Raw genomic sequence first — 25,537 nt, 5'->3', positions numbered from 1 at the left:
ACCCTAAAGGTGGATTATCATAAATTAACCAAGATGTTATGAAAAAAATCCAAATTTATCATGAAATCTGTTAATTATTCCCTTCACGAAAAATGTGATGAGTTTTCACATCCTATTCGCGGTGAAGAAGATTCTGTATGGCCTTGATCAGATCTGAGTTGGAGCAGGGATGTGATAAAGGAGATGTTATAGCTTGAACTGTCAACATACAATCAACTTCAAGATTGATTCTTCCGTGTCCCAGGTCCCAAGCAAGGGTTAATCCTTTAGAAACTCCCCAAAGTTCAGCTCTATAAGCTGTGCATTTACCAAACCGGAGGGAGTAGCCTCCGCGCCCATTTCGAAATACACCTCCTGCCGCTACCGCTTCCATTGTGGGCCTATATATGCCATTCGAATTCAAAACAATCCAATCCGTGAAGCGCGGGCCCGGGGGGCGGGTGGGGATGGGGGTGGTGGTGGTGGGGTGACCAGCCAATTAGTTTTTCCATATGAGGACTTGAAGCGAGGTACCCCTTTCCATGGCAGAAAAAGTTGATGAATGGACATCTGTAGCCAACTTTTAATAAGACAACTGTCCCTCCATTGGGACCTCTGTCCTATTAAAAAAGAAACTATTACTTGTATGTAAGAGATGCTTGGAAACAGAGTGAATTTTTTATCTTATAATTTGTATATTATTTTCATTATTTGATTTGAATTTATGTGATAAAATATTATCATATGGTGTTAATTATTGATATCTGTTGTGCATTATTTTGCCCTCCACTTGGAAGGATTAAGTTATCTTGATGTAGTATCGAGTAATTGCTTTACCGCATATTGTTTTCGTTTTGCTACGGTTTTTTATGCTTGTACTTGGATATGTTTATCCCCTCTTGATTTTGAAATATTAATAAATGTTAGCTTTAAAATGATTAGAGTTTTGAAATGATAAAAATTATCAAAATTTCTTATTTGAGTGATCCTTGAATATTTTTGAAGTACTTTAGTGTTTTCATACTTGATTGATCTTTGAACTTGTTGTTTGAGGTTGTGTGTGAAAAGAAAATTCTTTTGAACACTTTAAATCTCAAGTTCAAGCTTTTAAAATCAACTTCTTGAAAAGGAAACATCAATTCTTGAAGATACAAAAGTCACTAGAAGAGCAAGAATCAACTTCTCAAGCATCAAACGATCGATTCTCAAAGTTGCAAAAGAAAAATTCAAAAACTTGGAAAAGAAAAAATGATGGGATAATTGGAGAAGAATGAAACAAGCAAAAGCAAACTTGAATTTTGAATTTGACACCCAAAGTGAAAGAAAAATCAACTTCTGGAGAGGCATTGATCGGTTCTCACAAAACAGAATGCTCTAGACGCAAGAAGAATCGACTTCTCAAGAATGCATTGACCAATTCTTAGAAAATAGAATGCTCTAGAGGCAAGAAGAATTGACTTCTAACAAATCCATAGATCGATTCTCAAACTCTAGAAAATAGCTGTTAGACACGAAAAAGACAAGAAATATGGTTAGTTCCTCTACCAAATCATCTCGAACAACTCCAAACTTTTTCCACCAAATCATCCCGAACAGCTCCAAACTTTTTCTAAGTATAAAAAAAACTTCTCCAACACATTTTGAGTGAGAGAAAGTTGAGAAACAGATCATTTGATCAAGAGCCAAGGAACAAGAAGAAAAAGAAAAAGAAACCAAGTTAAAACAAGCAACTCACATTCTTCCATTTAGCTTTCAAACTATCTTTGAGCCTGTTATCATTTGTATTCATTATACTCTATCTCCATTGTATCCACTTAGAAAAATCCACCTTTTACAAGTACCCTTGCTATTCGAAATTGAAAGAGAGAAAAAGGTTGTTCCTTAGCTTTTAAAAGTTAGTGTCTAAAGGTTATGCTTATCCTTAAAAAGGCAATGGTTATACTTCATCCATAAAAGGTAGTGCTTTGTAAAGGTTATGCTTAATGTTTTGAAAAAGTTGTTTTTAAAGAGTGGATTTAAACTCCTTAGCTTGCTAAGGGAGAGTATATAGGCACCTATAGAGAGGGTTGAACCTTTATGGATTTAAACTCCTTAACTTGCTAAGGGAAAGAATGTAGGCACTAATGGAGAGGGTCAAACCTTTATAAATTCTTTGTGTATTATCTCTCTTCTTTTTACTCCTTGAACTTGAGCATTTCCTATTCACACTTCACTTATTATACTTCCGCATTTTACTCTACTTTCAAAAGATTTGAATATTTGTTCTTAGTTTGTTTATTCTTTAATTTACTTTTTAAATTACTTTTGAATCACCTTGATATATTCGTGAACTTTACTTTGAAGAGTTTTAAAAATATGTTTTCAACTTGCTTATTCATTAATTTGCTTACTAAATTACTTTTGGTATGTTTCAAAGTGAAAACAAATTTGTGAACTTATCTTCAAGCTTGTTTTAATTAAAAATTTGATTTGTTGAAAAGAATTTTTAGAAATCCAATTCACCCCTCTTTTGGATATTTTCTCATTGTTATGCAGCTAACATTAGTAACAATATACCTTCTCAGTTTTTCAAAAAAAATGTAGCTAAATATGATTTTTTAAGAACATTGTGATTGATTTGAACAAATATGAGAAATTGAATGACGAAAATTATGACATTTGATCTTGTAAAATCCAATATCTTTTAGATGAGCAAGGGTTTTGGAAATTCTTGATATATCCTTCAAAAACTAGAACCAGGAAATATAGCTCAACACCATCGTGATCTTGAAGCTTATCAAAATTGGTGCAAGAAAGTATTGACATTTGGTGTCGTAAAATCCAATATCTCCTAGATGAGCAAAAGGATTTTGGAAAATCTCAATAGATCATTCAAGAGCTAGAAGCTAGAAATACAGCTAGCTCAACACTATCATGATCTTGAAGCCTACCAAAATTGGTGCAGGAAAGATCATTGTGTGCTTTTTACTATGCTGAGCAGCATGTCAAATGATCTAATAGGTGAGCTTGAGTAGTATGAAATAGTTCATGAGACGTGACAAACCTTGAATAATAAATATAGAGTGGTCTCTAACTTACTTGATTAATTGAATTTAAAGTTCAATACCTAAAAGAAAAAAGGCACATTACTCGATGAAATAATATCTGAGAATGATGCTAACTTGATCTGTGAGCCTAAGGGGACAAGGATTGTCCTAATAGATAAGCAACAGAATCAAGTAATCATCTCTTCTCTTCTTAACTTTTGGGAGCACATGAAGGCAAACATGATACATAACGATAGTGTCCATACTTTTGATGGCATATCACGTCATTTGAGATCGGAAGACGAGTGTCACGAGAGTTTTCTCTTGACCCGTGCGGCTTAGCTTTTACCTTGGTAAAGGGGGTTAAAAAGGCTAGCAGCCTCCTCAAGCTAGAGAGTTAGGATCGATTTTGGCAAGCACAAGAGAGTTGAGAAAACAAAGAGATAGCTTTTATTACTAGAATTTCCAATACAAGAGTCATTAATCCCAAATGAGGGGGCTCAAGGGGTTTATATAGCTTAGGACCCCTTGGAGCCGTTACAAGGCAGTCCCCAACTACTATGGGTTGTTTTGGCCTCTGCTGGGCCTTTCTGATGCACCCTTAGCATTGTTGCCAATGGTAGGCAACGGCTGCCCCGCAGGCCTCGGGCTAGCCAGTACTTCCCACACTTCTGGCAGTCTGTCTGGGTAGTTCACTCGCTCCTGCTGCGTCTCAGTCTGCCAGCTCTGCTACCCGTCAATTTTCTGCACACCTGCGCACACGTCTGCGTGCTAGCTCGTGCACATTGCCTGTCCGCTGGCTTGTTCACCCAGTCTGCCCATGGGTGTCGATGCCTCCGAGCCTCTCGACGCCCAGTAAGGGTTCCAGCCCTCATTGCTCACCCATCTTCGAGCTGGCTCACCCATTCCTGAGCCTCAAGCCCTTGCCATCGGGCTGTCCCGCCCTCCTCCACAAAAGGGGCATGACACTTTCCCCCAACTATTCTAGCAACGCCTTCATTGCATGTTGGCCGTGGAACTGCTCCACCAGGTCCTCGAATTGCCACAACGCTTGGGTCAACTCCCAGTTGGTCTCGCTTGCTGGCAGTCCCCTCCACTAGACTAGGTATTTATGCTGCGGCCGGTGATATTTCCTCCTTAGAACCCTCTCGGTCAGAATCTGCTAGACTTCCCGCTCGAATGATGCCTTCTTCCCCATGGGATGCCGTTGGCTGCAGTTCCTGCTCGGGTCGTTCGGGTTAGCGTGGTATGGCTTTAGCATGCTCACGTGGAAGACCGGATGCACCCTTGGCTTGGGTGGCATTTTCAGCTTGTATGTCGTGCGGCCCACTTTCTTCTCAATGCGAAAGGGCCCCTTGTACCTCCGGACCAGCCCTTTGTGCAGCTTCTAGTGGCGGAGAACCAAGTAAAGCTTCACCAACACCAAGTCCCCCACGTTGAAGCTCACGTCTCGCCGGTGCCTATCCACCCACTTCTTGTATCTTTGGGTGGCCCGCTCAAGGCTCCCTCTAGCCAAGTCCCGCTGCTCATGCCACTCTTGGGCATATTGAAAAGTTGCTGGTGTCGGCCTCGTGTAGCCGTTAACTAAGGCCCCGGGGATCATTGGCTGTTGCCCCATCACCAGCTCAAACGGGCTCTTCCTGGTCGACTCTCGCTGCTGCAGGTTGTAGTTAAACTATGCAACGTCCAATAGCTTTGCCCAATCTGACTGGCTAGTGTGGACGAAGTGTCGCAAGTAGATCTCCAACAAGTGGTTTACCCGGTCATTCTGCCCATCTAGTTACGGGTGAAAGCTAGTAAAGAAGCGAAGCTTGAACCCCAACAGCTTGAACAGCTCGGTCCAAAACTTGCTTGTGAAGCGCCCATCCTTGTCGCTTACTAGGCTCTCCGGTAAGCCCCACAGCTTGACCACATACATCATGAATGCCCAAGCTGCCTCCTCAGCTAGGCACTCTCATGTGACCGACACAAAGATCCCATACTTGCTAAACCTGTCAACCACAACCATTATAGCACCAAACCCATTAGTTGTAGGCAGGTTAGTAATAAAATCTAAGGATACAGACTGTCACGGTAAGTCGGGCCACTCTAGGGGCTCGAGCAAGCTTGTTGGCTGCTGTTGTTCACCCTTGTCTTGCTAGCAGACCAAGCATGTTCGTACATAGGCCTCGACGTCTTCGAACAGCTTTGGCCAGTAGTAGCATGCCGCGATTAGTGCCTTAGTCTACTTAGCACCTAGATGTCCAGCCCACAAGGAATCGTGGTGCTCCCGCATGATCTCCTTACGTAGCCCCTCGGTCTTTGGCACATAGACTCGAGTTCCCTTGGCCATGAACAAGTCCCCATCCATCCAAAATCGCCACGTCTTTCCCTCATTAGCGCACTTGATGATGGCCTATGTTGTGGCATCTCCCGCAAGCCCCGCACGAATCTTGGCCAGCAACTCGTCCTGTGCCTGGCTGATGGCCGCCAGTTCTGCCTTGCGGTTCAACGCATCAGCAACCCGATTGGTGGCACCCGGCTTGTACTCCATGGTGTAGTCAAATTCTGCCAAGTACACCTGCCACCTAGCTTGCTTGCGGGTCAGCTTCTTTTGGGTTTGGAAGAAGCTGTTGGCTATGTTATCTGTCTTCACCACGAACCGTGCACCTAGTAAGTAGTGCCGCCACACCCTCAAGCAGTGCACTACCGCTGTCATCTCCTTATCTTGAGCCATGTAGCGCTGCTCAGTGTCATTGAGCTTTCGGCTTTCATACGCCACTGGATGGCCTTGCTGCATGAGCATCTCACCTATGGCATAGTCTGACGCATTAGTGTGCACCTCATACAGCACACTCGGGTCTGGCAAGTGCAGCACAGGCTCCTCGATCATCGCCTGCTTCAGCCGCTGAAACGCCTACTCACACTCTGGACTCCATTGCCATGTGCGGTCTTTGCGCAACAAGTCGGTCAAGGGTGCTGCGATGTCTGAGTAACCCCGCACGAACTTACAGTAGTAGTTGGCTAGCCCCAAGAAATTCCGTAACCTAATCACTCCAGTGGGCTGCTTCCACTCGTTGATAGCTCGGACCTTGGCTGCATCCATCCTAATCCGGCCTCCCTTAATAATGTGGCCGAGGAAGGGGATCTCCAGCTGAGCAAAGCAGCACTTCTCCCGCTTGACATACAGTTGGTGCTGCTTTAAGCGCTTAAACACAGCCAGCAAGTGCCCCACATGCTCCACCATGGTCCTACTATAAACGACAATATCATCAAGGTATTCGACCATAAATTTGTCAAGGAACGATGACAATACCTTGTTCATGAGTGTGCAGAACGTCGCGGGGGCATTGGTTAAGCCGAAGGGCATGACTTGAAATTCAAAGCTACCGTAACGCGTCACGTAAGCAGTCTTCTCTTGGTCCCCCTCGGCAATCCTCACCTGGTAGTACCCGGACCGCAGGTCAAGTTTGGAGAAGACTTGGGCCTCCCCTAACTGGTCGAACAGCTTGGAGATGTTGGGGATCAGATAGCAGTTTCGGATGGTCAGCTTGTTGAGTGCTCGGTAGTCGATGCACAACCACAATATCCCATCGTGCTTCCGCTGGAAGAGGACAGGCGCACCATTGTGTGCTTTGCTTGGCCGAATGAAGCCTGCCTCATCAACTCCGTAAACTACAATCGTAATTCAGCTAGCTTTGGGGGTGCCATTCGGAAAGGTGCCCTCGCGGGTGGTTGTGCCCCCGGCACAAGCTCAATCTTGTGGTCCACCTCGCGCTCAGGCGGCAAAGAGCTAGGCAGCTTGGCCGACATGACATCCGCATAATGGTCCAGCACGTTCGCTACCTCACTCGACATGGGTGCTGCCTCGCTCGGCTCGCCCTCGTTCAGGGACAGCGTGGCTACAAAGGTCTCTTCGCCCCTACGCACACCATCCGTTAGCTGTATGGCGCTCAGCGTCATGGTCATGGATTGCTACCCGCGCCTTACTGGCACCACACATTGACCCTACGAGTTAAGAATCACAATGCAGCTCAAGAATGGGACAACCATGCCATTTATTTGGTCAAGAAAATCCAAACCAATCACAAAATCATAATCATCCAAAGGAATAACTTCGATGGTTTCCTTACCGACCCACTCACCTAGCCGCACATCCACGTTGCTTGCGGTGCCAATAGTGGAAATCTCCTTGCTGTTGACAGTTTTAATGCGAGCCGCCCCAGCCTTGGTGTTTAGCCCTAGCATCTTGGTTATCTAGACAGAGGCAAACAAGTTGCTTGCTCCAGTGTTAACCAGCGCATTCAATTTCTTGCTCGCCACCATTATGTCAGCAAACATTAGGCCCTTGCTACAGCTCGGCTTGTGCTATTTCAGTGCTGTCAGCATGATGGTGCCCAATCTCAAAGAATCCTGCTACTGCTACCCCTCATTTTCCCCCTCTTGGATGATGGCAGACAGCTTGGCCTTCTTGGGGCAGTCTCGAACCACGTGTGGTCCGTCACACAGAAAACATATCAGGGGCCTCTTGCCCTTATCCCTTGCACGACTGCCTTGGACAGTACCTCGCGTGCTGCCTTGCCCGCTGGTAGTGCCTCTCGGCAATGGTTTGGCAGTGGCATTCACCTTGGCCTTGTTTTTCCCCTCATCCTTATCCGTATCCCCCTTGCGAAACTCAATCAGGGACTCTGCTGCAGCCATCGCAGCAGTGATGTCTTGGACCCCTCGGCGTTGGAGCTCTTGTCTTGCCCACGGCCTCAGCCCATCAAGGAAGCAAAACAAAGCCTTTTGCTCGCCTAGGTCGCTGATCTGCAACATAAGTTCGGTGAACTCCCTCACGTACTCCCGAACTCCCCCTTGCTTCGTTAGGCGTCTCAATTTGCCCCGCGCCTCATCTTGCGGGTACTCAGGGTAGAATTGTGCCTTCAGCTAGCGAACAAAGTCAGTCCACGTTGAGATGGCAGCTCCACCGTGCCTCTCGTCACACCTCCTGTGCCACCATAAACAAGCCAAGTCAGTAAGATACATCGAAGCTGTGTTGATTTTCTTACCATCATCGACAATGTTGGTGGCCCGAAAGTATTGCTCCATCCCCCACACAAAATTGTCGAAGTCTTGGACATTCCACTGGCCCTTGAACTCTTTCGGTTTGAGGATGTCCACCTTACTAGACAACTGTACGGCCAGCAATCCTCCACTAAGGAGTGCTTTGCACGCTTTGAGCTCGCGCCTTAGCTCGCTCATCTCACGTCGTAGCTGCTCGGCCTCAGCCTCTCGCCTAGCATCACGCTAGGTTAATGCCTCGAGGGTCTCATTGAGCGCGGCCTGCAGCTCCTCTCGTAGCTCGGCCATGTGCTCCTCGCACCCATCCTTCCGAGCCTCTTTCACCTCGCAACGGTCAGCCAGCTCCGTCACACGTTCCTCTTGGTGGGACAACCTAGACTCTACAGCGGCTATGAGGTCTCTCGAGATGGACTTCCTCTTCACCCTACCCGAACGTGTCTCCCTTGTATCAAGGGTGGAAGCAACACCCTCGGTTCCCACTCCAAACCTCGTGTTTGCCATTGTCGCTCTGATACCAAGTGTCACGGGGGTTTTCTCTTGACCTATGCTGCCTAGCATTTGCCTTGGTAAAGGGGGTTAGCAAGGCTAGCAGCCTCCTTAAGCTAGAGAGTTAGGATCGATTTTGGCAAGCACAAGAGAGTTGAGAGAACAAAGAGAAAGCTTTTATTACTACAATTTCCAATACAAGAGTCATTAGTCCCAAATGAGGGGGCTCAAGGGGTTTATATAGCTTAGGACCCCTTAGAGCCATTACAAGGCAGTCCCCAACGACTAGAGGCTGTTTTAGCCTCTGTTGGGCCCTTCTAACGCACCCTTGGCACTGTTGCCAACGGTAGGCAACGGTTGCCCCGCAGGCCTCGGGTTGGCCAGTGATTCCCGCGCTTCTAGCAGTCTTCCTGGGCAGTTCGCACGCTCTTGCTGTGTCCCAGTCTGCTAGCTCTGCTGCGTGCCAATTTCTTGCGCACCTGCGCGCCCGACTGCATGCTGGCCCGCGCACACTGCCTGTCCGTTGGCTCGCGCGCCCAGTCTGCCCATGGGTGCCGATGCCTCCGAGCCTCTCAGCGCCCAATAGGGGTTCTAGCCCTCGTTGCTCGCCTATCTTCGAGCTGGCTTGCTCACTCTCGAGCCTGCTCGCCCACTCCCAAGCCTCAAGCCCTTGCCATCGGGTTGTCCCGCCCTCCTCCACAAAAGGGGCGTGACACGAGCGCCTAAAAGCTGCTAAATCTGTAACTACCAATTCAGTTCAATTCACGCAAGGGATCTAGGCCTAAGCGCATGAGGAGTGTAGAAACCTCTGGGGAGGACACTGATAATGAATCTACTTCAAAGAAGGCAAAAACCTATCAAGCACCATAGAGGCAAACATGGTGGTAAGAAAGACAAAGCCAAGTTAACTTGTTATAATTATAGAAGAAAGAATTATCCAACTTCATGTCTCATTTTAACTGCTTTGAGGCAAGTCAAAATTTATCAGCTCATCCTTTTGTTATGTCGATTGTGGATTCAAGAGCAAAAGATTGAAGGTGTCAAGGTATGTCGTACAAGCCAATTAATGAGATACGTTTAAAGATAAATTATGTTACTTTAAGTATTTGATTTTTAATAAAAGACATTGCTATATCTTTGTTTTTATAGTTATTATTATAAACTAATAAGATAAAGTTTATGTAATAAGATATGTTTTGCAAAAGGAAATCGAAGTATACTCTTTGACAGATTTGAGATAATTTAATGTGATCTAGCAAGTTAACGAGACACAGGGATACTATATTTTTTAAAGAGTTGATATCTTTATGTTGGCTCTAATTTTTAATATAATACTCCCAAAATTTAAGTATACTTAGCGGTCACACAATCCATTAACAAATAAGAACTTGGTAATAGGAGGGTTTAAGAGAGTGATCGAATGGCTTCCCAATTATATACGTGTAGGAGATGTTGGACTTTTAGGAAAACACCCATGGTGATCATCCTATGGAGATAAGACTATCTAAGATAATTATGCTTTATCCTTTTATCTTGATAAACCAAAATGATCAAGATTATTAGATATTAACATTATCTAATAAAAATTATAAAGATTATGTTGATAAAAATTATCATGTGCCCTTTATAGGGTTATAAATTATTCCACCAAACTACAAACCAACAATTCACTAAGAGTGTTTTAGAAATACAAGAACACAAAACTCTCTTCCATTTAAACTAAAGTTCTTGTATTGTGAAGAGCGTGGCTATTACTCAATTTTGTACGTGAGTTTTTGGAGATGAATAAGCTCGTAATACGTCCAGAATGAATATCCGACTATCAATATGTGTTAGTCTAAAAAAAAATTACTTGTACAGGCAGTAAAAACAATTTTGTAATCAATACAATTTCTTACGGTTTACATTTTTTGACATCTTGTTTGCATAAATTTGCATACAAGTTCAACAAATTTTTAAGTTTGATACTGATGTTTAAGTAATTGTTCCACCCTCTTTAGAGGTACAATCTTTTTGCTAAAACAATGTGAGGATTTTATATTCGTCGTCGGGGTGGCAAGAATCCACTTTCATTGCAAGGAGGGGATGACTGCGGTCTTAGTAACTTTCGCATTGACTTGTCCTCAAACTTGAAAGAATTTATGCTGCCAAACCAAACAAGAATACATCACACCAAATCTCTGACTTTCACAAAATAATCAGTTGAAATTCAAATTCCTAGTGCCATAACGTGGAAGAGATCTGAACTTCTGCGTCTTCTCTCTGGCTTCTTGGCCACTGATCTGATTTTGCGAGTGAAACAGAAACTTGTTTTTGCAATAACTCTTAACAAGAACATCTAGTGACAATCACTTTATAGTTGATATTCATTCCCAATGGATCGTCCAGAATACATATAGATTTACATTAAGTAACAAAACAAGGTAAAATGTAGATGTATATCTACTTGAAGTAGTAAGGAAGGTCAAGGACGTAGAGAAGGAAGTAAGCCCAAGCGACACCGGAGATTCCACCAAAGAAGAATCCTCCGCTGAACTTAGCCCATCCATCCGCAGTTTGCAGCTGGTCAGGCTCCTTCTTCCTTCCCGTCAGGGTTAGGCTCGGGGCTGTTGAGGGCTCTCCTTCATTGAATGATGCAGTGCCATACATTGTCAAGCAAATGCTGAGGATCACAACAAGACCAGCAGCTGCCAGGGACCCAGCTTGACCTGCAACAGGTGTGTTCCTTAGAGGGCCAGTTATAACGAATGGACCGACCAGGAGGAAGCCGTGGGCCAGACCCACCTCGATACCCCTGAGGAGTGGGTTCACAGCCGTCCTGTAGGCTGGGAGGTTGGACAGGTACCAAGCGATCAAGGGGCTTGATGTAATCGGAGTCTCAAGGCTTCCAATAAAGGGGTCACCGTTGATGGGTTGAATCACTTGATATGTTGGCTGCAAGGAGAAGGAAACACAATAAACTTATTCACTTGCCTAGCGCTATCATGAGAAGAAAATCTACAAGGCACTCGCCTACCTTGTCTGCTTGGACAGCTTTAACAGAGAAGCAAGGAGTCCTCTTGCCGGGTGATACTCTGAATGGGGCTCCAGAAATGCCCCTGGGGACTACCAGGCCTCTTGTAACAGAAGATGTAAAGCTGCTCTTGAGCTGACTCGCCATTGGAGAAGCAGTGGCAGCCATTGACTGACTTTGTTAGAAGACTCAGAAAGGGGAACTGGAAGTAGAAATATGTAATACAAGCAGAGATAGACAGAGAAAAAGAGATTTTCTGAGTAGGCTCAAGGGCATCAATTGCAGGAAAAGTTGTGGCTGAGAAGGATGAGGTGTTAATTTTGCATATTGTTGATTGGATGGGAGAATGTGTGGAATCTTATCTCTTATCCATAACACCAAATATTGCAGACATGTCTTGTAATCCAACCTGGTGCTTGTTGACAAGAACCCAAAATGTTTGTACTAAAGTGGATATGTTTTCATTTTTTTAAAGTGAAGTTTGAAGCTTACTTGGGTATTATCCCACCTCTGTATTATCTACGTGCTTCACCTTTTAACTTCTTACTATTAGCAATGTACTTGTTGTTTTTCAAATTCATATTGACTCAAATATATGAAACTACAAATTAAATTAGATGTATATATCATTATATTTTAACCACGTCTTTAATTTAATATACAAAACATATATGACATAAACGTGTCCAAGCATTTGACACAGATTTATATTTATATTTGCTAATTTATAAGAAAGGAAGTTGATTGCGATGATTAAAATTGTTTTCAAGATAAAGAAGGTACAAGTTTGAAACTCACTATTAACAAAATTTTTCAGATAATGGAATAGGCTGAGTACTCGTATACCCGAATAATAGCTACCCATTTGCAGCTAGTGAAGCCTCGTGCTGTGGCATGCAACCCCTTGATCCTTATAAATTCTTTGATTCAACTTTTTGGTTTTTCTAAATTCTCTACTGAATTTATTGATTGAATTTAATATTTTACTATTTTCTTTTTTTCTCTCGTCTTTCCTTGTATGCTCCTTTTGCTTTGTCTTTTATCTTAAGCTTAAGCGCTTGCTTTCAGTTTTATTTATCTGATCTCATACCGTTTTGGTTTATTCACATATATAAGTTTGTACCTTCAATTTTATTCCCTATTTTTCACTATTATTATTTATAATATTTTACATATCAAAGGTTTAACAACCTTCAATACAATAATATATTAAATGCAAAAGCCTTACAACAAAATTCTTTTTCTTTTAAAAAGATTAAAAAATAATTAGATAGCAGCATAAAGTGTGTTGGTCCCCTTAGTCGAAACTTGGCTCTGTCGCAAGGCATTAATATATATGCAGTTAAAAAAGTTAAATAAAATATAAAATTTGGCCAATGATAAAACTCTTTAAATAATGAATAATCATACAAAAGAAAATGAGATAAATTTTTTTTAGTCCTTAAAAGATGAGGTGTTTTTGAAATAACTTTTTTTTAATTTTAACCGTTTTAGCCAAAAGTAATATTTTATGGTAAAATTACTCTTAATGAAATCTCCTCATATTAGTTTTTGAAAAGAAAAAATCAACACCATCATTACTCAAAAATAATAACACAGAGTTGCAAAAGCTAATAATAAATATTTAAATTATAAAAAAAGAAAAGATGAAAAAGAAGAAAGAAGGGACATCATCATAAATATTCTCTCACACACACAAATGAAAAATGAAAAAAAAAAAAAAGAGAAGTGGAGACAAAGCCATTTTGATATTTGATAAGTTTTTTGTTTCTTTTTCTTTAGTTGATCGGGATCCCAAAGCCTTGATAGCTGTAACCCTAAAGATGTATTGGTGGTATGCAGCTACTGCAAGAACTCTGATGAAACGACTAACCCAGAAAATATCATGTTGAAAAAAAAAATTGTACACGTTATGTTTAAGGTGTAAATGTCCTACTAAAATATAAAAATAGAGATCAAGTTATAGGCCATGTTTAAAAAATATTATTGTTACGTCATGTTCAAAAATATGTTGTTACATGCTATGTTGAAAAAAAAATATTATTACATGCCATGTTTAAGATATTTAACCTTAAGAGTTTATATCTTAGTGAAATACAAATATAAAGACTAAGTTACATGTCATGTTGGAAAAAAAAATTGTAGCACTCATTCCTAGTAAAATACAAAGATAGAGAACAAGTTACAAGTGATGTTAAAAAAAAAATTATTACACATCATGTTAAAAAAAAATTATTACACATCATGTTAAAAAAAAATTATTACACGTCATGTTTGTATTTAACTTCAACAGTTTATATCCTAGTGAAATACAAAATAAGAGATTAAGTTGCACATCATATTGAAAAGAAAAAGTTATTACACATTATATTGAAAAAAAAAATTATTACACGTTATGTTTAAGATGTTTAACTCAAAGAGTTCATATTCTAATGAAATACAAAAATAAAAATCAAGTTGCATGCCATGTTTAAACCCTACCATATTCAATAAATTTGTTACACGCCATGTAGGTATGGTGCGTAACAATTTTGGACAATGTTCTAATTTACAGATTTCAGTTATATAACTTCAACCCATTAATTTTGAGATTTTGTGAATGTAAATAAATAAACCCAAGAATATATATTAATATCATCTCTACTTTTTGGTTTGTAAATCAATGATGATAGAGTAAGAAATAGACAGAAAGAGATAACAATGGCAGTAAAATTAGAGACGGCTAGATGGTGGGAGAGAGAAATTGATAAAATTAGAGAGAGTTGGATAACGAGAGAGAAATTGAGAGCATAACAGACAAATGTCGGAAAGAGAAATTAGGAGGAAAAATTATGATAAATGGTTTAATTTGCTTAAAATAACTTCAATGGAATTTTTGTCAACTCATAACAAAATTTGGGTAAAAACAATTAACTTTATATTAAAGGCTATTTTTTAAAGGAGTATTTTAAAAAATAACCCTTAAATATAAGATGTTTTCAAAAATAACTCTCTTTATAATTTTAACTATTTTTAACTAAGTTGGACAAAATTACTTTTAATGATATTATACACCATTACATGATGTTACATGCCATGTTGAAAAAATATTATTGTTACACATCATGTATAAAAATATATTATACGATATGGTTAAAAAAGGTTGTTGTTTGCTATGTTGAAAAAAAATATTGTTATTACACGTCATGTTCAGAAATATGTTACACGTCATGGTTAAAAAGGTTGTTACATGCTATATTGAAACAAAATATTATTATTACACATCATGTTCAAAATTATGTTACATATCATGGTTAAAAAGGTTGTTATACGCCATGTTTGACAAAAAAAAAATAGTGTTATGTGCAATGTATAAAAGCATGTTATATGTCATGGTTAGAAAATGTTGTTACATGTCATATTGAAAAAAAAAATATTATTGTTACATGTCATGAATAAAACATATTGCACGTCATGGTTAAAAAATATTATTATTACACGCCATGTACAAAAACATGTTATACTTTATGTTGAAACAAATGTTATTGTTACACGCCATGTTGAAAAAATATTATTGTTATACGTAATATTTAAAAAAATTTTGTTACACTTTAATACTTAAAATGTTTTATTACCTACGAACAAAATTTCAAATCCTCTCAACTCTTTTAATTTATTTTTATTTAAGTGTTTCTAACATGTTTTCATAAATCAAAACACAAATTTTCTTATCTAAAATACCGATTTCGACTAAAAATTAAAAAAATTTTCTTTTGAAACTCTAGGTTTATAAATTTAAAAATTTTAAGTTTATTGATATCTAAATCCCGAATTAATCCAATTTTAAACATTCGTGATTATTTCTACCGTTTTAATTTCATCCAAAATACTTAAAAATCAAATCCTCCAAATAGCCACTCATCCTAAGCACATCAAAATCATCGCTTGGCGTCTTGAAAGCGCGGGAGAAAGAAATTGAGAGCATAACAGACGAATGTTGAAGAGAGAAATCAATAAAATTAAAAAGAGTTTGATAATGAGAGAGAGAATTCGGAAACATAAATGAAGAGAAATTATAATGAATAGTTTAATTTATATGAAATAGTTCAAAGATATTTTTGTCAAATTATTACTAAATATAACGAAAAACAGTTAAATTTTTTTTGATGATTAATAAAAAATTTATTTCTCACATTTTTCTCTTTTTGAAATGACTTTATAAGATTGACCCTTTCTTATAATTTCTTAAAAAAAATTTTCAATATCCTCTGTCTTGGGATGTACATGAAGTTGACCTAACCAAAATAAAAAAGAAAATGTCAATTGACGTGATGAGAACAAGAATTTTTTATTCTTCAATAAATTTATTTTTTTAATTTTCAAAATTTGTCTCTGTCAATTTTTCCACGTGCATAAAAATTACCAATTAATCTCTCCATTAGAAAAGACTAAAGAGGATATATTAAGCCCTGCTTGCCAAATACAAGCTGGGTTTTGAGTCTTGGGCAGAAGATCTCACGGCCCTTTTAAGACTTCTGGCTAGGCCTTTTCGTCTGTCGTCTCCGTTTTAAGATTTGGTAATTCGTTAACACTGATCGCCACGGCTTTATCTGCTTCCTAAGGCGACACCTCTTGAACCGAACTGAGCTCAGCTGCACAACCTTTGTAAAAACATAACCAAACGAAGCCGAAAATGGCACTGCATATTGTGAAGCTTCCCTTTATATCACGCTGCTGCGGTAGCGGTAGCTCCACTTTATTTCTCTTATCGAAATCTTACTCTCCTTTTCATGGTACCCATTCTCTCTCTCTCAATAGATTCATACATTGCATTTTTTTTTAGTTTAATATGCTGTTGGACTCAAATTTGACGTCTTCATGCTTGTTACCGAGTTGGGTTCTCTTGTTATTCTCTTCAGTAATTCTCACAAACACTTTGATTGTATATGGAATGAGAGAAAAGAAAAGGGGCGGTTGTTCTTTTATTTAATCTGTTATCGGTGTTTTTTTCTTTACTTTACCTTTTCTTTTGGGTTCTAAATGAATTGGGTTTTATTTTGGTTTTGGCTTTGCTCGGGTACTTTGGTTGTTGGGATTCGGTTTCCAGTAATTTCGGTCAAAGCTCATATGCGTAGTCCCTATAGAAGCTTTGCTGTTATCAAGTCAGAAAAGCTTCAAATACCAAAAAAGTAAGCCTATATCACTCAATTGATGACTACTACATATTTGTTGAAAGATAGTTTTGTTACATGGTAATATATATTGTAACAGTTAAATTCTGGGGATGCCATTAATTGCTAATTGATTTTTATCGGTAATGGAAGAAGATGCAAACTTACCCTAGCTTAGTCTGAGTCTTTTATCGGTCCTTGAAACCTGTCCGTATCTTTTTCCTTTATACCTTATTGTGCTTTACTCTTATGACATTTTCAGGAAAAAAAGGCTGGATGAGATATGTCTTGAAAGGTTTCAGCAGTATAGTAGAACATTCATACAGTCATGGATTTTGCAAGGTAAGTAACATTCTTCAATTGCATGCATCCTTGTACTTTAATACACTTGGTGCAATTTTTATTCCAGTTCTTGAAATGTAAATTACATGAATGAAGAACCGACCGTAGAAATCATGGAGACATATCTTTTTCTATATTACATCTATGGTGCAGGCAAAGTTTATGTGAATGGAAAGATGGTAAACAAAGCTGGAACACCCGTCTCTGACAAGGCTGTTGTAGAAATTATGGCTGAAATCCCTAAATATGTATGTAGGTGAATATTCTCTGAACACCCATCTTGCATTTTTCTACAATTATATTGTTGAGATGTTTAATGTTGGTTTGAATGTTTCCTTTGCTGATCCAGAGCAGGATATAAGTTAGAAGCTGCTATTGAACAGCTTGGTGTTGATGTGGCTGGCAAAGTAGCCCTTGATTCTGGGTTGTCCACTGGAGGATTTACTGATTGCCTACTTCAGTATGGTGCATCATATGTTTATGGAGTTGATGTAGGTTATGGGCAGGTAAAATTTTGACAATTTGGAATAGACATTATGTGCAGATGAAGTACGTTTATGTCATTTTTCAAATGATTAAATGAAAAATATGTTAAAACTGATCAAGGAATAGGAGAACTTTGGTCGGCTAAATCAACTTGGTCATAGCTATGGGTGGTGTATGTCATGTGTATGACAGTATAATGTTCTCTGGCTGGCATTCTGATGGTTGTGAATTAAAATTCGCAGAAATGAAAGTAAATGACAGAAGCTTTCATGGTAAGTTCTGAAATTATAGAGCAGCTTAAGTTAACTCACACAAGGAAGCTCATTTAATGGGGAAAGATTAGAAAGTGAGAACGTCTCTATGGAAGTAAGAACATCTTCTATAGAAATAACAACTGGTATATTTTTGTTTTTCTTTACCTCTGGTATTTCAAGTGAGTCCCGCTTACACAACCCAAGAGCTAGCTGATATGATTTTTAAAGTGTGGACAAAATGCTTGGTTTAATTACTTTTGAGACACTGTTTTTGGAATGAACATGTAATTAATTTTCGCACTACTGAGTAATAGTTTCCTAAATAATAAAATGATGGCTTGGCTTTTAGGACAAAGATATTCTTTCTTCTTTCCAAGAAAAGCTCTCCTGGAAGACATTATTAATTACTAAGAGCAGTTTCTTTTCTACCTTCATTTTTTAATAGTGAAGCTTTATCTATATAGAAGCAATCCCCTATATTCACTGATTGAAAAATGTACTAAATGATATGTTCCCTGTCTCAAATGGATGTGCACTTTTGGGTTTTTAATGGTTCTTGATTGCATGTGGATTTCAATTTTGAATAGGTAGCAGACAAGATTCGTCGAGATGAACGTGTTTGTGTGATTGAACGGACAAATTTAAGATACCTTTCTGGTCTCCCTCAAAAAGTTGATTTGGTGACACTGGACCTTTCATTTATTTCTATTCTCTTGGTAAGCATTGTCAAACATTTCCAAACTGCTTTGTTACCATGCTTGCATTACTTTTTACTGTTATTTTCAGTCAGTCTCTTCGTACGATTCTGTTCTGTTTCTTTAGACCTCTGAATTCCTAGATTCATCAAAAGGCGTCTTAGTCTTAAACAATGCTCTGCCCTTAAACACCTGTACACTGCCCACGCTATTTGTTATTTTAGTTGATTGTTATTGAATGTCAAAGAGAGGGAGGAAACAGAATTATTATTGGTGATTATCTATAGCCAGGTAGTCTTGTTAAAAGCAATCCCATGCTGAACAACATTTATGCTTAACTTTGTCAATATCTTTAGTTATTTATTTACTTTCTTAAACAGGTCATGCCCGCTGTAGTAAATGCGATGAAGGAAGAGGCAACTCTGGTTACCCTGGTTAAACCTCAGTTTGAAGCTCGTAGATCTCAAGTAAGAAATATATTTATACATGTGGAGTGAACATACATACACCACATGCCTATAAAATGTATGTTTTTCATTCTCCATTATGGATGTAATGTAGTTAAGAATTGAAGGAGCACCAAAAAAATTGTGATAGTTGTATGTGAGGGTTCCGTTAGGCTAACTGTAAATTGTACGAGTAATCTTTTTGAACCCCTTTGCAGGTTGGAAGTGGTGGGATTGTGAGAGATCCCCAAGTGCATCAGGAGGTATGCAAAAATAACATCATCAAGATACAGACTTTTTTGAACATCTGATATGATAGGCTAAAGCTACTACATGAGAAAGCTAATTTAAGATTTATTGTGTTTCATCATGCAGGTTCTTGAAAAGATTATAAAGGGTGTAGAGAACTTTGGTTTTCAAAGCAAAGGGTGGATTGAGTCTCCTCTAAAAGGTGCTGAGGGTAATACAGAATTTCTCGTTTGCTTTAGTCGGACTTAAGGGAAAAGTTCTGAATAGTTTATCATGCAAGGTATGAGCTAGGTATCCATCCATATGTGACATCGTGCCCCACTGTCACTATGAACCTTTCAGCAAGAGTAAAGCCATGGACGATTTTGTGCAGGACAGATTCATTACAACAGGGAGTCGTCATCTTACTTTGAATGGTTGCATCCAGTCGTCATATGGATTTAGAAGTGAAATCAATCTTCTGCTAGCTTCTTTATATATTTTTTTTTACCCTCGATAATGTGAACTGAGAGACTCACACGTAATTATTCAATTTCCAAGCTACTGAAAGATGTAAAATTCTTTTAGCCAAACAAAAGTAAAAAAAAAAAAACAATTGTGCGTTGTGATGTGCCCAAACTGTTCAACACTTTGGTTGAAGCTTGAAAGTGAAAGCCATGGGAAAAGAGGAGGTTCTATATGCTTTTGCAAAAGAAAAAAAAGAACTAAAATTATTGACCGAAGACTATTGGATTCAATGGCAGTAGAACCTGGAAAGAAAAAAGGCAGGACTATCGGCGGTCATTTAACATTTTACAAGGGATCCTAAGACCAACCACTTGACCAACAGCTGAGAACCATGACAGAAGATACAGTTCCAGCACCACCTCCAATTTAGGCTGACCAGTATCACCACCAAGGAAAAGCAACTTCATAAACTCACTGGTCCCACATGGATGCAATTTGTACCATGGCCTTTTCAAGTATGGATGTTCCTACAGTTGAAAATACACACAACAATCACCTTCATATTAACCTACGTGAAGATGCTGCACGATAACCTTGTACAAAAACAGCTGATTTTAAGCAAAATTTTGTTCTATGTAGAATTCAGCCTCATAAGGTTGCCACGATCTCTACTTAACAATATTTATCCTTTGGTCGTTCTAAAGTAAAATGCATAATAATCATCTTGAACATAACCCAGTATTTTGAGTAAGATAGAATGAGAAAGAATATAACAGGAATTTAGAATAATTCTTATCAATTTAAAATTCATTAGCATGATAAGGAAGAGACAACCAAGGTAAAGAGATAAACGAAGGTAGGGAAAACATACCTCTTGAGTTATGAATGCCCATTTTGTCTCTGGCGATTCCTTTGAAGAGCAGGCAGGAAGCTCCTTCTCAATTTCATCCAACAGCAAAGGTCGTCCATCTACACAGCATAGAAACCATTAGTTATTCTCTTCAAATAATTAATACACTGAACAATTTAAAACTGAACTTCATCTATAGACATCCACCCACACGTATGGCTGCACACATAAGAGCATGATAACCTATTCCATTGGTGTGCCATCAACATACACCACATACTAACATACATAAAACACCAACCAGACAGCTTCCCAAACAACCCGACAGAAACACTTGATATAACATCTTTCATTTGCCACTAACAGCCTTGGTTCTCCGGTAATGCATGGTTGTGCTATATAAAGGGATTCCTTAGCACAGGGTCTGTCCTGCTGTGATAAAATTTGGTACTGTTAAGTTTACTTGAACTTAGGTTGCTTTCTTGCCAGGTTTATCAAACTGCATATAATCCTACCGGTAACCCAGCTTATCAGCACCAACTCTAGGTTGGTTCTAAGAGTCTGAAGTTGCCAAATCACATCTAGCCATGCTAAACTTGCCCTAGGTTAATTTCCTTAAAACACAGTCTCCATAATTGAACCACCTATCATCTTTGATAAGACTCTTTGTAAGACAATAGAAAAACAAAGAGATCGTGGACAATGCTAAAGTATTAAGACAGAGCGTCATCTATGAATCAGTATTCTAGAATTCCAAGATTTACAAGACTTATAATTAGTTAACCACCAAAATTCTTGTGAAATGAAAGAGCTCCTTAACGAAGAACGTGACATTAATTCCAGCTGCAATACAAGCAACACCACACTTCAAAAGATTTCGCTCACTAAAAAAAGATTGCCCCTTTTCCTGCTATCAGTTAACAAAGCATGCTGCAATGCTACCATCAATTATACTAACCATTATTTGTTTGGACTTCCAGCCACATCAGCCTAATATCTGATCTAAAAGTTCAAACTGTGAAATGTATAGATGAGCTAAATTATGTCACCATATATGTTATACCACAAGCTGACACAAAATTTCCTAATATAATTGCTTCCATGAGGGAGGAAGTGGCTGGGTGAACTTACCACTGCAGTAAGCACGTAAATATAGCACCGGAACCCTAAATGTATAACTGTATACTATATGGAAGTCACAGTAATGCAATTCATGATGATTGCTTTGGACCTAGCAAAAGAACATGAACATGATTAAAGTCAGACAAAAAACTAACAGGCAGTGGAACAATAAAACACAACTTTCATTTGTAAATCCATGTTTGCTCCCAAGTCGCACATTTTTTACACTCAATGTAGGCTAAATAACTCAAAAAATAGTCCAAAATGTATATACCAATGTGGCATCGTCAATATCATCTTCTTTCTCAGAGCAACTGGTCTCTTCTTCCCCAGGGTCAGTTTGACTATTTTGATCAATATCTACCTGCACCCAACAGAAAAAAGAAAAAAAGAAGAAGAAGAAAACATAAGCATTGTTTTAAATATTCAAATATAATCCATTAAATCTAAAACCGGACCTCATATGGCCTGGAAATGCATATATTTTCCAGTGACAAGTATCCCTCCTCCTGGAAAAGCTAAAAATAAGTTGAATCCAAATTCAAGGCATTAAGTTATTTTAAGACAATAATTGCTTAAAAAAGATTGAGAAGAGTAACCTCAGGAGAAGCAAGCCAAGGGTGCTTAGGACAAGGAACCCAAGACCATGGAGGAAAAGCAGAATTAAGACTTTCCCATTTCTGAGCAAATGAGAGAGCACCAATTCTGAAATCCTTTGCAGACACGGTGCCGTCCCAATTGAAAACATCCATCATTACTTCGATCACAGTCCAAAACAGTTCCAACGTTGCTAAACACATAACAGCCAAAATAAGAAAATAGTAAGTCAAAAAATTATTTTCTCTCCAAAAACCCGGAAATTTAATTTAATTATGGATAGGAATTGAAGACTCACCTCCATAAATCTGGTAAACCCGAAAAAGGAACGGTGTGATCGAAAAAGTTCCTGAGTAGAATGATTAGTTCAAATTGCGTTCGCGGGGAGTTAAACTTGAAGTGCTCGACTGAAACAGAGATATATATTTTGATATTGTCCTTTGGTCCCCTTTGGGATTGAGGTGGAGTACATAAGCACTTTGCAGAATGGTTCTTCGATGGGAAGCCTGCCCTGTAAGCTGGCAAAGGAGCTTAATGGACCTTTGACTGCTTGGGCCGGAAGCTTTTGTTATAATAACTTGTAAATTAATTTTTTTTAATTAAGTAAACGTTAAATACTTAAATAAATTCTTGAATTATATTAAAAATTTAATTAAGTCTCTATCCTTTTATTATATTCAAATAAACCCCTAAACTTTTATTTTAAACCAAATAAACCCCTCTCACTAATTATCGATTAACTTCCATTAGTTAATGATACAATTGCTAATTTTATGTCACATCATGTGCCACAAACATGTTGATTTATCTGTGCAAATTTATATTAATTTTCATGTTAAAGAGAAATAATAATCCTTCTCTAAGTGAAATTGTTCCTTTCACTTCTTTTAATTTTGTAATACAATCTCCAGCCTTAGTAAATAATTTGCCAAAACTCTTTTTTCAAAAGATGATATAAAGAAACATTCAAAACCATAACGATGGACAATCCAAGCTTGTTTGACGATGCCATTGATATTGAGAAAGAAGTCACAAGAGATTTAGATGGCATTTGATATTTTACGATTTAATATAATTACGAATAATATAATTGCAAGTAATATGATTATAGAGAATATAATATTGCAATGTTTTGTACTTAAGCAAAGTAATGATTAAAATACAGGAAAGATAATATTGTAACATTTGTTTTCAAAGTATTTTGCTTAAACTATAATGTCAATTTCTAGAATTACTCTTATTAACTAAAATGCAAGTTTAATATACTTGTATTTTTTATTATTAATTTTTATATAATATCATCTCTTAAATATATTTTTAATATTCTATATTTTATTTTTATTTCTTATTATAATTTTATATATTTTATTTTCATTTCTTAATATAATTTTTTATATTATATATTTTATTTTAACTTTTTTTTCTTTTAAAAAATAATATAAATTTTATTGACAGTCATCATGAGTACTAAGAATAATAAAAAGACATCCCATGAAATCTATATATTACAAATAAATTATAACATTGCAAAATGTTTTTAATAAAGTAGCAAAGTTGAAAGGTAAAAATATTACAGAATGCAATGCAATCTAATTGTATTGATTTTGGACTGCAATCATATTGTTGTAATGTGATTACATTGTAATCTTACATTGTAGTGGTTTGTTACAAAACAAACATTGCAATGTCATTTAATTGAACACATTACAAGAAATGTGCTCTCACTTCTCTCATACCAAACACTAAAAAAAACTCTTAAAAAAATACTTTTTTTTTTTATCAATCCATCCCCTTCCTATAGCTGATTATAGTGTTGCTTCACAATTGAAAACTTAGTTAGGGGAATGGAATAGTCATTCCATCTTTATTTCTATTACTAACTTCAATATTTATTTGGTTCAATGAAATGTCTATTCTTTGAAATAGTCATTTCAAGAGGATTTGGAATAACCATTACCAAACCTTCCCTCAATAATAACTATTCTAGACTGGTGGGAATAAAAAAAAAATCAATTGGAAGAAAATACCTTATTAAAATTTTAAAAATTACTCGTATATAATATAAAATATTTTTATTTCTCAAGGTTTTTTTACTCTACCCATCTTCTTCCTCTCTCCTTTTCTCTCGACATTCCCTCTACCACCAAAGGCTAGCGACGACGACGATGGCAACACCAGTGTAGGTCACGGGAAATGCCCATCAAGTGCTCATTAGCCAAACCAATCGTGGGAAACATAGGATTTGGCGCTTCTCAGCTAGATTTTGCAACTGAATCTAGCACTCACGACTAGATTCGATCACGAGGAGTGCTGATTTAGCGATCCCTAGATTGATCGTGCCATAGGGAGCACATATCGATGCTCTCTTATGCCGATTAGCCACATCTCTAGTGGCCGGTCAACGAAAAGAAAGAAAAAAAAGTAAAAAAGAAATAATTAAAAAGAATTTAAATAAAAAGGTTTAAGTTTTAATTTAAATTATAAAAAGTTATTATTTTAAATTTAAAAATTAAATTAAAATTTTAATTATAAATTTGTAATATATTAATATGTTAAAGATAAAAAAATAAAATAATAATGTGAATGTTTTAATTACAAATTATTAATATTTTATAAATTAAAACAAATAATCATATTAAATTCAAATAATAATTTATTAATATTTTTAATAAATTATTAAAATAATAAATATTTTAATTTAAAAATTAAATATTATAATGAAGAGTATTCTTATCATTTATTACTTATTCCTTAGCTATTCTCGAAACTATTATTGCCAACCAAACATTATAATAATTTATGATAACAATTATTATTTTATTTCATCCCACAAATCAAACTACATAATAATTAGAGGATATTGTGAGAAAAGGACATCGTGATAAGGTGATTTCAGAAATAACCACTCATATAAAGTTATCTGTTTCTAGCAAAAAATAAGCATAAGTATACCAAAATGCCCTTAAAAATATCATTTCAAATAAATGCTCAACTGTTTGAGCTATCTGCCTCCCGCCAGAGAGAAAATAGAAAAAAATAAATAAATGCGCGCAACTGTTTGGTCTCGGTCATCTTTCTCTCTCAACTCTCTAAGTTGTCTCAACTCTGGCAAGTCTTTGTTGAGCACCATCGTCATCGGGCTATGGTCTATCTCTCAGCATCTGGCCACATTGTCATAGATTAATAGACCCTATAACAGATATGACATCAAGGTACTTGTTATTGGGTTTATTTCTGCAACAGACTTAAATTTCTGAAACATTTGGTGTAAATTAAAAGATGGATTGGAAACATTGCCCAGAGTTTTTACACATCATGCATCTATAACATGTATTAGAGTTATTTTAGTATG

At 37.6% G+C, this 25,537-nt stretch overlaps 3 protein-coding genes across 12 annotated transcripts; 1 reads left to right on the top strand and 2 right to left on the bottom strand.

The window, feature by feature from the left end:
* Nucleotides 1-10,873: 10,873 nt before the first annotated feature.
* On the bottom strand, nt 10,874-11,824 carry PSAL (photosystem I subunit l). The gene is made up of 2 exons (XM_007049482.3): nt 11,551-11,824; nt 10,874-11,468 (listed from the first exon to the last, which is right to left on the bottom strand). The coding sequence occupies exons 1-2, from the start codon at nt 11,713-11,715 to the stop codon at nt 10,977-10,979; spliced, it is 657 nt and encodes a 218-aa protein (XP_007049544.1). The 5' UTR covers nt 11,716-11,824; the 3' UTR covers nt 10,874-10,976.
* Nucleotides 11,825-16,026: 4,202 nt separating this feature from the next.
* LOC18612599 (bacterial hemolysin-like protein) lies at nt 16,027-19,781 on the top strand. Of its 8 annotated transcripts, none has more exons than XM_088810479.1 (10): nt 16,027-16,271; nt 16,634-16,715; nt 16,960-17,039; nt 17,193-17,295; nt 17,389-17,545; nt 18,367-18,495; nt 18,855-18,941; nt 19,139-19,183; nt 19,296-19,371; nt 19,461-19,781. In XM_088810479.1, the coding sequence occupies exons 1-10, from the start codon at nt 16,220-16,222 to the stop codon at nt 19,580-19,582; spliced, it is 933 nt and encodes a 310-aa protein (XP_088666605.1). In that variant the 5' UTR covers nt 16,027-16,219; the 3' UTR covers nt 19,583-19,781. The 8 variants fall into 8 exon arrangements, with proteins under 8 accessions (XP_088666605.1, XP_088666601.1, XP_088666607.1 ...); XM_088810475.1 differs by having other exon boundaries at nt 16,027-16,319; XM_088810481.1 differs by having other exon boundaries at nt 16,028-16,265.
* ATG10 (autophagocytosis-associated family protein) lies at nt 19,780-22,724 on the bottom strand. Of its 3 annotated transcripts, none has more exons than XM_018113986.2 (7): nt 22,484-22,724; nt 22,188-22,378; nt 22,047-22,106; nt 21,863-21,952; nt 21,598-21,697; nt 20,488-20,585; nt 19,780-20,143 (listed from the first exon to the last, which is right to left on the bottom strand). In XM_018113986.2, exons 2-7 carry the CDS (start codon nt 22,341-22,343, stop codon nt 19,940-19,942), a joined length of 708 nt encoding a protein of 235 aa, XP_017969475.1. In that variant the 5' UTR covers nt 22,344-22,378; nt 22,484-22,724; the 3' UTR covers nt 19,780-19,939. The 3 variants fall into 3 exon arrangements, with proteins under 3 accessions (XP_017969475.1, XP_007049539.1, XP_007049541.1); XM_007049477.3 differs by having other exon boundaries at nt 22,047-22,097; nt 22,484-22,722; XM_007049479.3 differs by lacking the exon at nt 22,047-22,106 and having other exon boundaries at nt 22,484-22,721.
* Nucleotides 22,725-25,537: the final 2,813 nt, after the last annotated feature.

The sequence above is a fragment of the Theobroma cacao genome, chromosome 1 (assembly GCF_053813885.1).
Source record: "Theobroma cacao isolate CCN51 chromosome 1, ASM5381388v1, whole genome shotgun sequence".
NCBI classification, from domain to species: Eukaryota; Viridiplantae; Streptophyta; class Magnoliopsida; order Malvales; family Malvaceae; genus Theobroma; species Theobroma cacao.
Note: the sequence above shows the minus strand (reverse complement) of the source record. Positions and strands in the feature narration are given on the sequence as shown.

Bases quoted from the DNA above. Each gene is read 5' to 3' on its own strand.
- LOC18612599 (XM_088810475.1), top strand. From the start codon at position 16,220: ATGGCACTGCATATTGTGAAGCTTCCCTTTATATCACGCTGCTGCGGT. The intron at 17,040-17,192 runs GTAAGTAACATT...TCTATGGTGCAG, and splicing joins ACAGTCATGGATTTTGCAAG to GCAAAGTTTATGTGAATGGA. The intron at 17,296-17,388 runs GTGAATATTCTC...TTGCTGATCCAG, and splicing joins ATCCCTAAATATGTATGTAG to AGCAGGATATAAGTTAGAAG.
- PSAL (XM_007049482.3), bottom strand. From the start codon at position 11,715: ATGGCTGCCACTGCTTCTCCAATGGCGAGTCAGCTCAAGAGCAGCTTT. The intron at 11,469-11,550 runs GTAGGCGAGTGC...TTCTCCTTGCAG, and splicing joins AAGCTGTCCAAGCAGACAAG to CCAACATATCAAGTGATTCA.
- ATG10 (XM_018113986.2), bottom strand. From the start codon at position 22,343: ATGATGGATGTTTTCAATTGGGACGGCACCGTGTCTGCAAAGGATTTC. The intron at 21,953-22,046 runs GTCCGGTTTTAG...TGTTGGGTGCAG, and splicing joins GCATTTCCAGGCCATATGAG to GTAGATATTGATCAAAATAG. The intron at 21,698-21,862 runs GTATATACATTT...TTCTTTTGCTAG, and splicing joins ATATTGACGATGCCACATTG to GTCCAAAGCAATCATCATGA.